Source organism: Aythya marila (genome assembly GCF_965140915.1).
Source record: "Aythya marila genome assembly, chromosome: 3".
NCBI lineage: Eukaryota > Metazoa > Chordata > Aves > Anseriformes > Anatidae > Aythya > Aythya marila.
In genome coordinates, this window is record NC_139044.1 from 60,547,045 (window position 1) to 60,560,659 (window position 13,615).

At 36.7% G+C, this 13,615-nt stretch overlaps 1 protein-coding gene across 2 annotated transcripts in view; it reads right to left on the bottom strand.

Annotated features, from left to right (window-relative positions):
* Nucleotides 1-13,615, bottom strand: part of SNX14 (sorting nexin 14) — a 52,931-nt gene that overhangs the window by 16,987 nt on the left and 22,329 nt on the right. Inside the window, exons 13-17 of one of the 2 annotated variants that reach the window (XM_082755589.1) lie at nt 12,686-12,841; nt 12,321-12,445; nt 10,678-10,736; nt 7,508-7,534; nt 3,740-3,872 (exon numbers count right to left, since the gene is read on the bottom strand). In XM_082755589.1, coding sequence (XP_082611715.1) covers nt 3,740-3,872; nt 7,508-7,534; nt 10,678-10,736; nt 12,321-12,445; nt 12,686-12,841 — 500 coding nt within the window. The remainder of the gene's footprint in view (nt 1-3,739; nt 3,873-7,507; nt 7,535-10,677; nt 10,737-12,320; nt 12,446-12,685; nt 12,842-13,615) is intronic. The other variant, XM_082755590.1, reaches the window with a different exon arrangement.

The window sequence follows — 13,615 nt, forward strand, 5'->3', positions numbered from 1 at the left end:
CTATCCTTGGGAAGCAATTTATTTGTACAAACAATGGTTAAGCTGATTCTCATTCAGCAGGTGGAACAAAGAATAGTAGAAAAGCGACCAGAAGTAATGAAAATTATTTCTGCAAATGAGACAGCACCTGTGAAAAGGAAGAGTAGCGCTGGTCTTAGACTCAACTATATAGACTTAAGAATACCACCATTTATTAAAGTGAAAATAGAAAATTTTAACGTACAAATTTTAAACATGAAACTAAAGCAAACTGAAAAGCTTGAGTTTAATTTTAAGTTCTTTTCCCTTAAGCTTCACAATTTACAGCTGAACTCCCCACAAAGGCAAAAGCCTAGATGACTTAACAAGCTTTGCCTGGGTTGGGATAATCTAATTAATGCAGTATAGCACTACAGCATCCCTGAAATAATTTCATGAGTTGCAGATTTGGCTCCCCACGTATTAACAAATGCATTTTGGCTGTGCTACAATATTCACACAACCGTGACTCAGCTGCAGCTGAAACACAAATGGTTCAACTCACTGAGGTGGTTTCATACCTACAGGTAATTAAGCTTCTCCGTGTTGCTCTCTCACTCCTCAAAAGGCCAGGGGGCAAAAATATGATGAAAACCCATGGGTTGAGATAGGGACAGGGAGATCACTCAACAGCTGTCATCATGGATAAAACAGACTCAGTGTAGGGAGATTAATGTAATTTATTGCCTATCACTAGCAGACTAGAACAGTGGGAAGCTAAAACCACCTTCCCCTCATCCACCCTCTTCTACCTCCTCCCCCGAGTGGTGCAGGGGAACAGGGAATGGGGGCTGCGGCCAGTCCCTGATGCATGTAAAACCACCACACTTTTTCCTTCCATTTACCCAATTTACTCAGCAAAAAGCGAAGTTGTGGCAGGCAAAGAGCAGTCTCAATTCCACATAGAATGCACTCTGCTAAGATAGTTCACAATTTGAGGGCTAAATCACAGGCTGTGCTCTTTCACTTAATCAAAATTAATTAATCAAAAATAAACCAAATTAATCAAAAATAAACCAAGCCTGAAACAAACAAATTACATGATACAACTGTAGGACTAACTTACAGAAGAATGGAATAAATGGGACAGATACTCTCTGAGCAGCAACTACTTGCTTAGGTATAGACTTCATCAAAACTCAACTCTTGCCTACATTTTCTAGTTTCTTTCTTCCTTTAATTTACCCTCGCTTGCAACTCTTACTTCTCATTTAGTTTTATGCATTGTATTACCCTAGTGGCTGACACAGAGATTGCACTGACACCACTGCACAGAGGTAGCATAAGGACAGGATATAGAGGTCAGCTGTCTTTTGAGATGCTTATAGAGGGGCCATAAACTCGCTGTCTTGTTCACTTGACCCTTCTGAGGCTGTACTCCATCAGCAGCAGTTCCACACTTTTGTAACTTCCCTCAATCCATCACCTGACTTCCAGCCTGGTTTTGGCACTAATGCTATGCGTATTCTCAGGTATTCCCACTACGGGAACCACAGCACTTCATTAATTACAATCCAGGAAGCATGAATTTCTGGGGGTTATAATCCTTTCTAATCAGGCCCCCAGTCTATCACAGTTATCAGTTGGCTCAGTCTCTGTTTATTTCACCCAACAGAGACACAAATCCGAGCCTACAGGTCTTCTTGCCAACCTGGGAACAATACCCATGATACAATATGCACAACATCTTGTTATATTTAAATTTAGTTTACAAAAGACCAAGTCTCGTTTCATGGAATTACTGTTATCATGTTAGCAGCTTACAAAGCTATCACTCAGAGCCACAGAAGGATGCTAGTACTTACATGTACTTCTATCTGTACGTGATTTCCTTAAACCACATGATTTTTCATACAGGCTTTTAATGGTAGCCAATAAGACTTTCTCAAAAAAAAAAAAAAAAAAAAAAAAAAACTGAAGCTGAGACGTTGTTCTGACTTTTCTAATATTGCACAGACCTCCATTTCACTACCATTCTTCACCTTCTATCTACCTTGAATCCGCCCAGTTTACATGAACACCAATTACTTCAATACCATATTGAGATCAAACTCTAGAGTAAGAAATGAATCCCATTTGTTCTGCACATGTACTAATCAAAAGTTGCTAGGTTTGTGTATTGCACTGCTGCTGTTTTACAATTATACTGTCTGAAGCACTTGCCAGATCATGTTTTGACTAGGACAGCTCCTCTGACTATGTGACACTCACCAGGAAACTGCATTTCAGCGCTTACTGTGATACTGTTAAACTATTAAATTCTGTATATTCCATATTCACTCAGGAAGTGAAGCCACAGGTCTGTCCAGCTCATTGGATGTATACGAACTTTCCCATTGTTTAGGTGTTTTCTTTTCCCTACTCTTCTTCCCACCCATGCTTACCAAGTGAAAGGAGTGAGGTATTTCCCAATGTTTAGACAAAGTGATTTTGGTAAAAGCGTAGTATCCTCCCTTCTCCTGAATGTATTTAATAAAAGGATTTGAAATGATGCTGCACTTAAAACTTTCTATTCTTGCCTAAAAAAACATTGTCAGTTTTCTCCATAAAGATTAAAATCTACATTGTCTGTCTCTCACTGAATTCAGGAACTTCTCACAAGTAATTTCTTGTGCTCTGAAACAAAAACATGTTCCCTCTCTAAGCTTTAGTACAACTGCTTCAATAATACTTTTACTACTCATAATTCCCTTATTATACGGGAATTATACTTCTATATCCCTTGGCTACTAGAGCCTGTAAAGCAATGTTGGAAAATTAACCCATTTTCATCAGAATCTGGCCTCCCAAGAGTTACAAGATAAATGACATCAACAAGAACTTAAGTGCCCAAGAAATTAATTGCAACAATTTAAAAGACATGAATTATACAAAGAGAAGAATATTAAGAAATGCAGAAAATTCTCAATTTAAAGAAAATTCATTTCTAGTTCTACATTGCTGATTCTTTTCCACCTTCCTCTGAACACAATTCTGAACAAGATTAATAACATAAATTTGTATTTAAACTTCTATTTAGGTTGTGGAAAATGAGCTAGCAGTTAATCAAGGTGATAAACATGTCGTTTGGTGAACAACAGGTACAAAAGGCTGAAGACACATTGTTAAAAAAAAATTCTACCAATATCTGACCAATTCTCCCGCTTCTTTTAAAATTCTCCATTTATCCCTCAACTGTGCTTCAGACAGAAACATCTCGAGCAATAATTCTACCACTGGCTCTATTCACTGCTGTTTGCAAAGAAAAACATTAGTTGAAGTTGACACCCAAGACAAATTAGAAACAACTACTTAGTTCATGATCATGAGAGAATACAATGGATCATGGACCAACTTCATAGCAATTTCTCCATTAATTTATTTAATATTTTTAAGGCCTTGTGGCAAATTTCAAAGTAAAAGCCATGTCCCATGAGTATCTTATCACCCAGAACTATAAAATGGCACAGTATGTTTTTTAGAGAAAAATTAATTGCTTAGAAAACAATCTGACAATACTACTTTTATTATTTCTCTCTACTAAAGCTCAAAAGGTAACTGGGGACGTAGCCTTGACTTATGAACAAATACATGGAAAATGAGGCTAAGTTGCTGGTTTCTGATTACGTTATTTATGGAATACCTGCAATGAAGACATCAAAAAAGACAAACTTCACATTTTCAAATAGGAAGGAAAACAAAATGATTAAGGTCAAGTAAAAAACATAGAGCTTTTACTCACAAAGTCATCTTCTCCTTCATTTAAGTTATAATTAGGCAGCATAGCTCCTTCCATTGCAGAACTCTTGAATACACCCTTTATTTTGTTGCCTATTCTGCTGATTCCAAATGATTCTCCTCTTTTCTGTGTGGTCCTAGGATTACAGAAGCCAGAGTTCACAGTACAGGGCATATTACACAGCAGCTCAGCAGGTCATTGCCCAGAATTTGCAGATTAAGAGGAGAAATAAAAAAAGCAAACCCACATAGTCAATACCTCTACAATTCCACCTAACTTAAAATTCATTTATGGCAAACTTGTTTATTGATCAATCATCAGAATTTCTTGATTGGTCTTACCAATTATTTCTTACCAAGAATTTCTTGATTGGTTTGGATTTCCCATCTGCTTAACTATGAGCTAACATTAGCACTCTTATAACAACATCACAGCAGTGCAGTCCATAGAATAAACAATTAACTATGCAAAACAATTTTGTTATGACAGCAGAGACTCTGGTATTCCTACGGGCATGCAGACCTAGAAGGTCACTAACTCTGTCCTTTTCCATGTACTCTCATTTAAACATTTATCCACTGTTGCCAAGTACTATAAATGGTGTAGTTAGATGCACTTTTCACATAAACATCCCAGAATTTTACAAGCATGTACGATTCAAGATAGATCTTGACTTTTAAGCATTAGGGACAGACAAAAGGAATGCACAAGGAACAAGACTGAGCATGAGACAAAACAGATGCAACTGAAAAATCTTGGCTTGAAGAGTCAGCCTGAATGAAAGATGAAGACGTAACATTTTCTTAAGAAATAAAGCAACTCACGATAATGAGTCCTAGAAGCAACAAGTTACAGAACAAGACAGTTTGGGCAGGAATAGCACTCTACACTGAGAGAACAATTTCACAGCATTCTTATGGCCTTACAGAAGGCTTAGTAGAGAAGACTGTTTCTTAAGTAGAAATGCAAGTCATGACTAACTCTGGGAAGAAAAATGTTTATTGTGTGTGGAATCAACCTGAGGTTACTTACAGCGATTTGATACATACAGTTAATAGGGAAGAACATTACAGATTACTAAGACTCAAAGGACAATTAATATTTTACAGTACCAAAAATATCCTAAATAAACGTGGATTTCCTTTAAATGAAAAATGTCAATACTACTTTTTAGTAATTAGTAACAAAACAAGCAGGTAACATGTCTCCATCCCTCATAAAACTATGCAGCCATCACCAGTTGCTGACTCAAATCACCTCTGTGTTACTAGCAAAAAACATCTTCCTGTTTATAAAGTTTACCCAGACTGTGTACATGATTAAAATTGCATAAATAATCCACTGTTCTTTCAAGTCTTTTGCTTTTGCTCTCTCTTATCATTACCAGCTCCAACAGAGGCAGGCACCATCTCTCTTTTCCATCTCTGCTAACCAAAGATAAGGTTGCCTGACTGCAGCATTAATCCATGCTCAAACAATCCTACTCAATTTAAAAACAACTTCTGTGTGCTATTGAGCTGAACTGAACTTCTTCCACATCTGGGATCTACCTGAAGCATGTGCAGGAGCTTAAACACAAGGCTAGCAGCATATGAATGGTATTCAAAGCTAAACAGCTTTATAAGAAGGTGAATGCTTTATACTTCTGACTTGACTTTTGAAGTTTTTGTCATTCCTGTCAAAATTTTACTATTCGAAGTCTTGAGAACTGCAAATTTGTGCAAGCTTGCAGATTTAGTAGAGTATCCCAGGCTTGGATTTGTGAAGGTTTGTTTTCCCTCTGCTAAGGCTCTAGCAGTAGGCAGAATACAGCTGTGCCTGTAAGACCATACCTCACGAATAGTACTACACTGGAACAGTTTTAAGTTGACAACCTAGGATGGCCCTCTCTTCACAGTGATAAACACAAGTTAAGAACACACTGGTGACTCAGAGGCTACACAGACACACAGTGGGCAAAATATGGTAAAAACATAGGACTGGTTTGGTAAAAAACACTTGAGCAAGCACACAGAGCATAAACAAGATTAGATGAGCATGGACAAAATCTGGGGAAGTTAGTAGAGACATGGAGATAACTGCATGTTCAGACTTTTGAAGAAGCTGAGCAAAATTAAAAAAACACCCAAGAATCAGGATGGAAAATAACAGATTCACTGGCTAGGTAGAAATAGAAGAAAGAACTTGAGGCTAGGTGAAAGGGAACAGATGGGATTAAGACATGGCCAGGTTCAAAGCGGGGAAGAAGAAAGAGGAGAGGCAGTGGCCAGTTTGGAAGAGGAACCAAGTCTGCCAAGACTTGCCAGTCTGCTACTGTCAACAAATACAAACAAAACTTTTTATTGGGAAAATATCCCACTCCCTCTAGTGCTGATCCACAAAACAGCAATGTTAGACTATCAAGGCAAGGCTCTGAGAGGGAGAGTCTGCAAGTGCCAACATTCCCGATGAATGATGTGATGACAGCAGGTCAGATTTATTTATTTATTTATTTATTTAGAGTTGCAGAATTTACATAAATGTAACAAAAAAAATTAGAGCTGTTAATCACTCAAGAGCTAGGAATTGCAGGACACAGATTGCCATTCCTTAATCATGGAGGGTCACAAAATAATTTTCTTATAGGATCCCTGGCTCGTTCAGTGCACAGAACAGATCTCAAGTGGCCCTCAAGTCAGGGCTATGCAGTTGAAGAAAACTGCTGTGAACCTCTGCATGGTAAAGTACCACTAGATAGGCTGAATCTATCAGACAAACTGATAGATATGTATGAAATCAGAGTATCATTTTTTTTTTGGCCCAAATCCCTACACTTGATTAGGAGAAATGCTGAGTGTGCAGAGCTGCACTTAAAACCAACAAGCTAAATTATATTAATGCTATTTCTTGCCCAGCACACTAGCAAATTATAACCCCATACACTGAATTGGCACATAAAAAATTTAAAAGTTTCCATTAACTTGATTCCTAATCTGTAAAATGAAGTTGCTGATGTTCCCTCAAGACTCAAGAACGCTATGAGTAATACATAAATACCGATGCTACCACTGACAATACAAAGGAAAAGCCCATAATGAAAAGATTTTTTTCTGAGTTTGGATAGAATGTATTTGAAGCAGCACAAATAATGAGAAAAACCACTGAGCAGCTATTAAGACGTTAATGAGTGACCACAGACTACCTAGAGCATGAATAAAGAAAATTATATATAAAAAAAAAAGCACATGTTGTAATCAAACCTCTGACAGTCACAAGAAAGGCTGCATAGATGATTAATTTGGGAAATTGCTGTCTTTGAGTATTTAACTTTAAACATAATACTCATAAAGCAGTTATGTTTGCATGCAATGCCAAGGCAATTCTACTAGACACAGCTGTACAAGGTAAAACGAGCAGTTAAGTGGATGAAACCTCAAACACAATCTGGAAATATGATATGCAGGGAAGAAAATTGTGGAAAACTTTGGAAGAGCTAAAAATCACAGGCAAAAAAACACTTCAAGTTATGTAAATGTATTTCCAAGCTAACAACAGACAAATAGTTAACAGCAAAGAATATTAATATTTTGCAAACTTATGAAAATTAGTAATTAAGCAATTTCTAAACAAATGTGAAGATGACATGGGGAGAAATGCAGTTAAAATATGACATTTGCACGTTTTTAAAAGTAAAACGGATGATTAATTGCTGTTATAAAGGCTGTGTGATGTAGTAATGATAGATGCAGCACAAGTAGCACACAACATTTATTGAGTGTTAGATAGACTTACCGGAAGTCATCCAAACTCAGGCTACTTCTGCAACAACAGGCACAAAAATTACCCCCGAGCCCAGGAGAAAATAATGTAAAAATAAAAAATAAAAAAAAATTACAGACCTATCTCAACAATACTGACTAGGGCTTGGACCATCACTACAGATTAATCAAAGCCATGGTAGAATAGAGTTCCTGACCTAAACTCTTTACAAAGAGAAATAAGAACAGGAGCCTGCACGTGTCATCAGCACCATTGCCTTTGAATTTAAAACCTTAGTTATTAAAACTTTTGAGCGTTCACTGGCATTCATTCTTTTTAAATCAGTAGCTGCTTCTGCTGACTTTCGTTGTTCAAGTTACCTTTCACAAGGTGCCAAGCAGGTAGCAAACTTCTTCTGTAATCTATATTGGAAAGTCACGTAGGAATCTAGTTCATTTGGTTAATATGAAGAAAAGCCTATGGACTTATTTTATATAATAAAGTCATATGTATTAGATAAAGTAGAAAACACTTTTAATTAGAAAAAAAAAATAAAGTATTTTAAGAATTGTCTCTTCTTTTTGACATCTTGCATAACTTGGTACATGGAATCAATGCCTCAGTCATCAACCCAGTAATTCCAATCAAAATGTTTAAGTTTATCCATAAATACAGCCACTGCACATGATTCATTTTTAATTCACTGGAGCTACTGAACTCTGGACAAACTGATACAATATTATATAGTTTACTGGATCAGAATATTAAAATTTCAGATTTTGTTTTGCAATAGGATCTACTTTCTAAGGCATTTTGCACTGTCTTAAGTCACGGTAACTGTGAAAGTGGAAACATATCCTAGCAAACTGGACCTGATGATGACTAACAGAAACAATTACATTACATACAATTACTTAATTCTGGGCGTTTTATTCCTAACCACTCCCCAAAGTTGTTAATAATTTCTTCTACTTGGACCTTAACTTGAAAACTGTTTTAATTTGATTGCTAACCCAATGATGACAAATCATAATGCTTCTTCTCAAATTAGATATCAAGAAAAATTTCTTTACTATGAGGGTGGTCATTTATCAACTCAACAGTTTTCATCAGATGTTGTCTGTCTGATCCATACACAAGAAATTCTGATTGCTTTATACAGTTAAAAAAAAACTGATTAAAAATGGAAATTATACACTGATATATGTATCAGTGTATACTCCTCCTACTTTCCCCACTGTATTCTCTAGAAACTGCTCTATACAGATGACATTGTCTTACGATAACTAAAATCTTTCAACACATTGTCCTCATGTCCATTCCACTGGGATTGCCAGTCAACTACTTGATCTCAGACTTGTTAAAAAGCATCATCTATGCAATACATGCAAAGCAAAGCATCAAATCAAAGATGTGGAAAAGAAAACTAATCTCTTTGCCTGCAATTTCACTCAGCTGGAACTAATGCTAGAAGAAGGAAGAAGAGGCAGGATGAGGTATATGCATGTGGATAACATTTGGGATAATCCCATAAGTAATTTCTTTATTTTTTCTGGCAGTCATTGTCCATAGCAGATTCTGCAGACAGAAACTCCAAAGCAACAAGCAACTACTTTCAGATAGGACCTCTGTGTCATAGGAATATTCACAGAGGCACCACTTCAGGAATATACAGTATCTCAGGCAGCAAGCCATAGTGTTGACTCAGGGCATTCAGATCATTCTAAAATTTAAAACAGATTCATTTTAGCTGTAACACTGTAGATGCTGCTTGAACTCCAAGGAAATGTACGACAACGGTCCCCAAACATAAGATTTGCTTATTTTGTAAAGATTTATTTCCAAAACTCCACCTACAGACTGCCTCTACTTTCACCCTTTCTTTTTTGGAAAGGAAAGAACCAAGAAGGTAGCCTAAATGTTTTCACAACTTAACTAGATTTAAGATGTGTGTGATAGGATACTTTCACCCTTAACATGAATTATTTTGGAGAAGATACCAGAAGGCAGATTTTTAGGTCTGCATGAAAACCTATAGACATCTTCAACAAAAACTGGAGTGTGGTTTAAGGTCACCATTCATAGTGAAATATCATGTAAGGGAGAAACAGAGTTTGGCCAAGCTGCCTTCTACGCTTCCTTGCTAAGGAACAGAAGTTTGTCAGCACCAGTCTGAGAAAGCACTACTCTTAAGCTGAAGCCTTGGATCCGTGAGAACTACAAGGACTACATATAGATGTTACAGCTGGAGATGCAAGAGAAAAACTGCAGTTTTTGAAGAACATTAGAGGAGAAAGGGATCTCACATTACTTAAAACTCATAGTAGGCTATGAGTCAAGAGGGCTGTTGCTCAGTATGTGTCTATGCAGAAAAAGTTAAATAATTTGCTGTTACTCCTCCTGAAGGTACAGTTACTGTTGATCTTAGTTCATACCAAGAAAGAAAGCCTACCCAAATTAAAAACCGTCTCACTTAAGTTTTCCTTCTTTTGGCTAGAATGTAAAAGTAATTGATTTTTGTATATGACTGAGACATCCAAAACAGGAGAAAAGAGATGAAAAGAGTCCTGACACTTACTTGTCCCAAGCCCACAGTGGAAGAGCTCTCTCATTCATGCCACAAGTGATGCTTACTTTTCTTGTTCACAGACTCCTGGAGCCTGAAGGTGTCACGCAAGTATATAGCCCTAACCCAGAAACAAAGCTCCTGACACTACATTTCTGCAATGAATGTGGATAATTGAGGGGACAGAAAATATGTTTGAGCTAGAAGAATTAGCAAATCTTACTTGTCACAGCAAGAGAGAATTGTCATAGCATGAACGAATTGGCTACACAATCTCTTTAAGAGCTGAAATCCAAGGTGACCCAGCATTTCACAGCAAAATGGTATTCATAATTAGTCACTTGTAAGATGGAAATAAAGTGTTGATTTTCTTATTTTTTTCCTCATTGTACATTTATTTTTCCCCTTCTCAAACATTGAGGTCTAAAATCAGATTTTAAAATCTTTTATAGAAAACACTTCAAATCAAAGAAACAGCCTGTATAATTTTTGCTTACTCTTTCAACATGTAACCTGTCAATTTAAGAGAAGTACCACTGGTTAGTATCAGGCAGTAGCAAAAATTCCATAGTTTAATATTTTGAAACTTTCGGCTAGAAAACAAAGAAAAAAACCTTAAAGATTCTACCACACCTACCTGTTAAACTTTGAATTGCGTGTCGGTGACTCTGCTCCTCTTAAAAGGTGCCTGAAGTACTATAACAGAAAAATAAGGTATCAAAGAAAACATTGGACTGAGGTGAGGGCTCCTATGCAATAACATTGCACAATACCAAAAAAAAAAAAAAATCAGAAGTAAAAGGCAAGCTGACCATAATTGAGGAGCTAGAACATTCATCCAGAAAAGGACAGATTGCAATTGTAGTAAATGCTCCCAGGACTACATATTTTAGTTTACATAGCCTTGTAATTCGAACAAACTAAAACTAGGCACTGTAATCCATGTCTCTCCTTGCTAAAATCAAACATCTGCAGCACTACAGCTATTACTGAAAAGGTGACCATCAATATCATTTTTGAGAGATACACTTTATGAAGTGTAACACCACGTGAGGCAAGTTCCCATTTCCAGAGTAAGTCAGAGAATCATACAACAGCTCAGGTTGGAAATGATCTTTTGGTTGGAAAAGATCATTTATTTCCAACCCCCCTGCCATGGGCAGGGGTACCACCCACTAGACCAGGTTGCCCAAAGCCCCATCCAGCCTGGCCTTGAACACCTCCAGGGATGGGGCATCCACAGCTTCTCTGGGCAGCCTGTGCCAGGGCCTCACCACCCTCTGAGTGAAGAATTTCTTCCTTCCATACAATTTAAATCTCCCCTCTAATAATTTAAAACCATTCCCCCTCATCCTGTCATTGGCTGACAAAGCAAAAAAATGCTCTTCATCTGTTTTATAAGCCCCCTTTAAGTACTGATCATCTGCAATGAGGTCACTCTGGAGCCTTCTCTTCAGGCTGCACAGCCCCAGCTCTCTCAGGCTTCTTCACAGGAGAGGTGCTCCAGACCTCTGATCAAATTCATGGTCCTCCACTGGACCCTCTCTAACAAGTCTGTCCACCAGAACCCCCAGTTCTTTCTCTGCAGTGCAGTCAATACAATCTGCCTCAAATGTGAGAAGCTTAGCACGCAGCCTGATTTATACAAACTCTAAAAGGGACAAGAACTCAATCAACTACTGTGTTTAAAGTGTTTCCTATTAGAAGGCTTTAAACAGCTGTGCAGCCAACAGGAAGAATTTTAAACATGCATTCAGAACCCAGTTTTCATCACTAATCATAGAACCATCTCAAATTCCTAACACATCACTTTGAATGATCTTCCTAAGAACACACACTAGACTTTCAAATTTTGGAAGAAGTAACATTGAAGGAGCCTATACAAAATCTTTGTAACTGTAAGTACCATTTCATTTTAAAAAGAAAATACAGATATTCTGAAGTGTGATGGGTCTATTATGAAGATTACTTTTGCACCAAAATTGCAATTGTAAAAGAAGGGAGAGTGTGGGGAGAGATGGATTTTGCAAGAGCAGCGCTATACATAAATTATTAAATCAAAAATGAATAGACATTGGTTCTTTTTATTCTGTTGATGTGATGTTGAGCTAGAATAAATTCATTTTTCTTACTGAGATTTAGTTAAACGCCAGAACTCAAAACCAATTGGAAAATGAAGACTTTTCTCAGTTACACATGCACGTAACTTGTAAATAGTGTATCTTAGGAAAAAAATACAATCTTTCTTTAGGACTAACATTTCAAATCTGTCAGACTTACCTCATCACTGTGACAGAACATAGGAGTAAAGACATTCTCAAGGAGAGAAAGTACGTGCTCGTAAGCTTCAAAAAGACACCTCATAGTTTGAAGTTTCACAACATCCTCATATGGACCTACAGCAACTACAGAAAATTTGGAAAAAAAAATCAGCTTTTCTTTGCAAGCTAATACAAAGTTTAATACAAGCCTGACAAAAATAGAAATAAACTGATAAAGCAAGGCTTAAGCACAGCATAGGGGTAACATCTTAAAAGCTACAACAAAAAATAAGAATTAAAGACTAATTCATCTAACACAATCACTTTATTGCAGAATTCTGTTCAATTTTCAGTGTAAATGATTTCTTTCAAATTCAAACTTACTTCTTTGAATCTCTTCCACAATAAATGGGTCAAATCTAATCTTGTCAATGCTTTCATCCAAACAATAGGTTTTGTAAATTTTCTGGACTTCCTCATGAAGAGCCATTTTTTCAGTGTCTGATAGTTCTGGTCGCAAAATTCGGTCATTGAATTCCTCTGAGAATTAATGGAGAGAAAATGCATTTGTTGATCAACTTGGCAAACAAGTATCAGCTTGAAGCAACGTACAACATCAACTCGTTTTCCAGCAGATACAGTCATTCAGAAAACTTTAAAACAAAGCAAAAACAAACAAACAAACAAACAGAAGACATCTCAAAAAATCAAGGTAGCTGCGTTCTTATTAAAATTTAAATGTGTTTATATAATTACTAAAAATATATTGCCATTAAAACTAATTTCTTCTTATCATAGTGAGGATAAATCCATGAAGATATAATTGCACAGGAAGAGCCTTAACAGCCATTTAAACTAGTCATCTGCCTATTCTGCTGCTATTTCATTCCTAATATCCAACGCATCAATAATATCTTTAGTATCAGGATAACTTTAGAATGCACTTCCCCAACAAAAAAAAAAATATTTTCAGCACAATCATTGTGCAATCCTACTTGATTTATTGCTTGTCACATCAATGGCATGAACGCTATCCAAAAAGAAGGGAAAATATGGTAGTATTCACTTTGTTTTTCAATTAATAGACAGAAATAAGCTTCTTCAGAGAAAGTCTTTCAAGATCCATCTGTTTTTTTGGCATTTAGTTTCCTTTGTGAGTCCACAATATTTCTATCAAGTGAAAAATCACCTACAGTAGGTATTTAGTTGAGATAGCATAATTTGAGAGATATAAATCTCACTCTCAGTTTTAAAAGGTAATCTACAGACTCACCATCTTTAAACATCTTAGAATGGCTTGGGTTGGAAGGGACC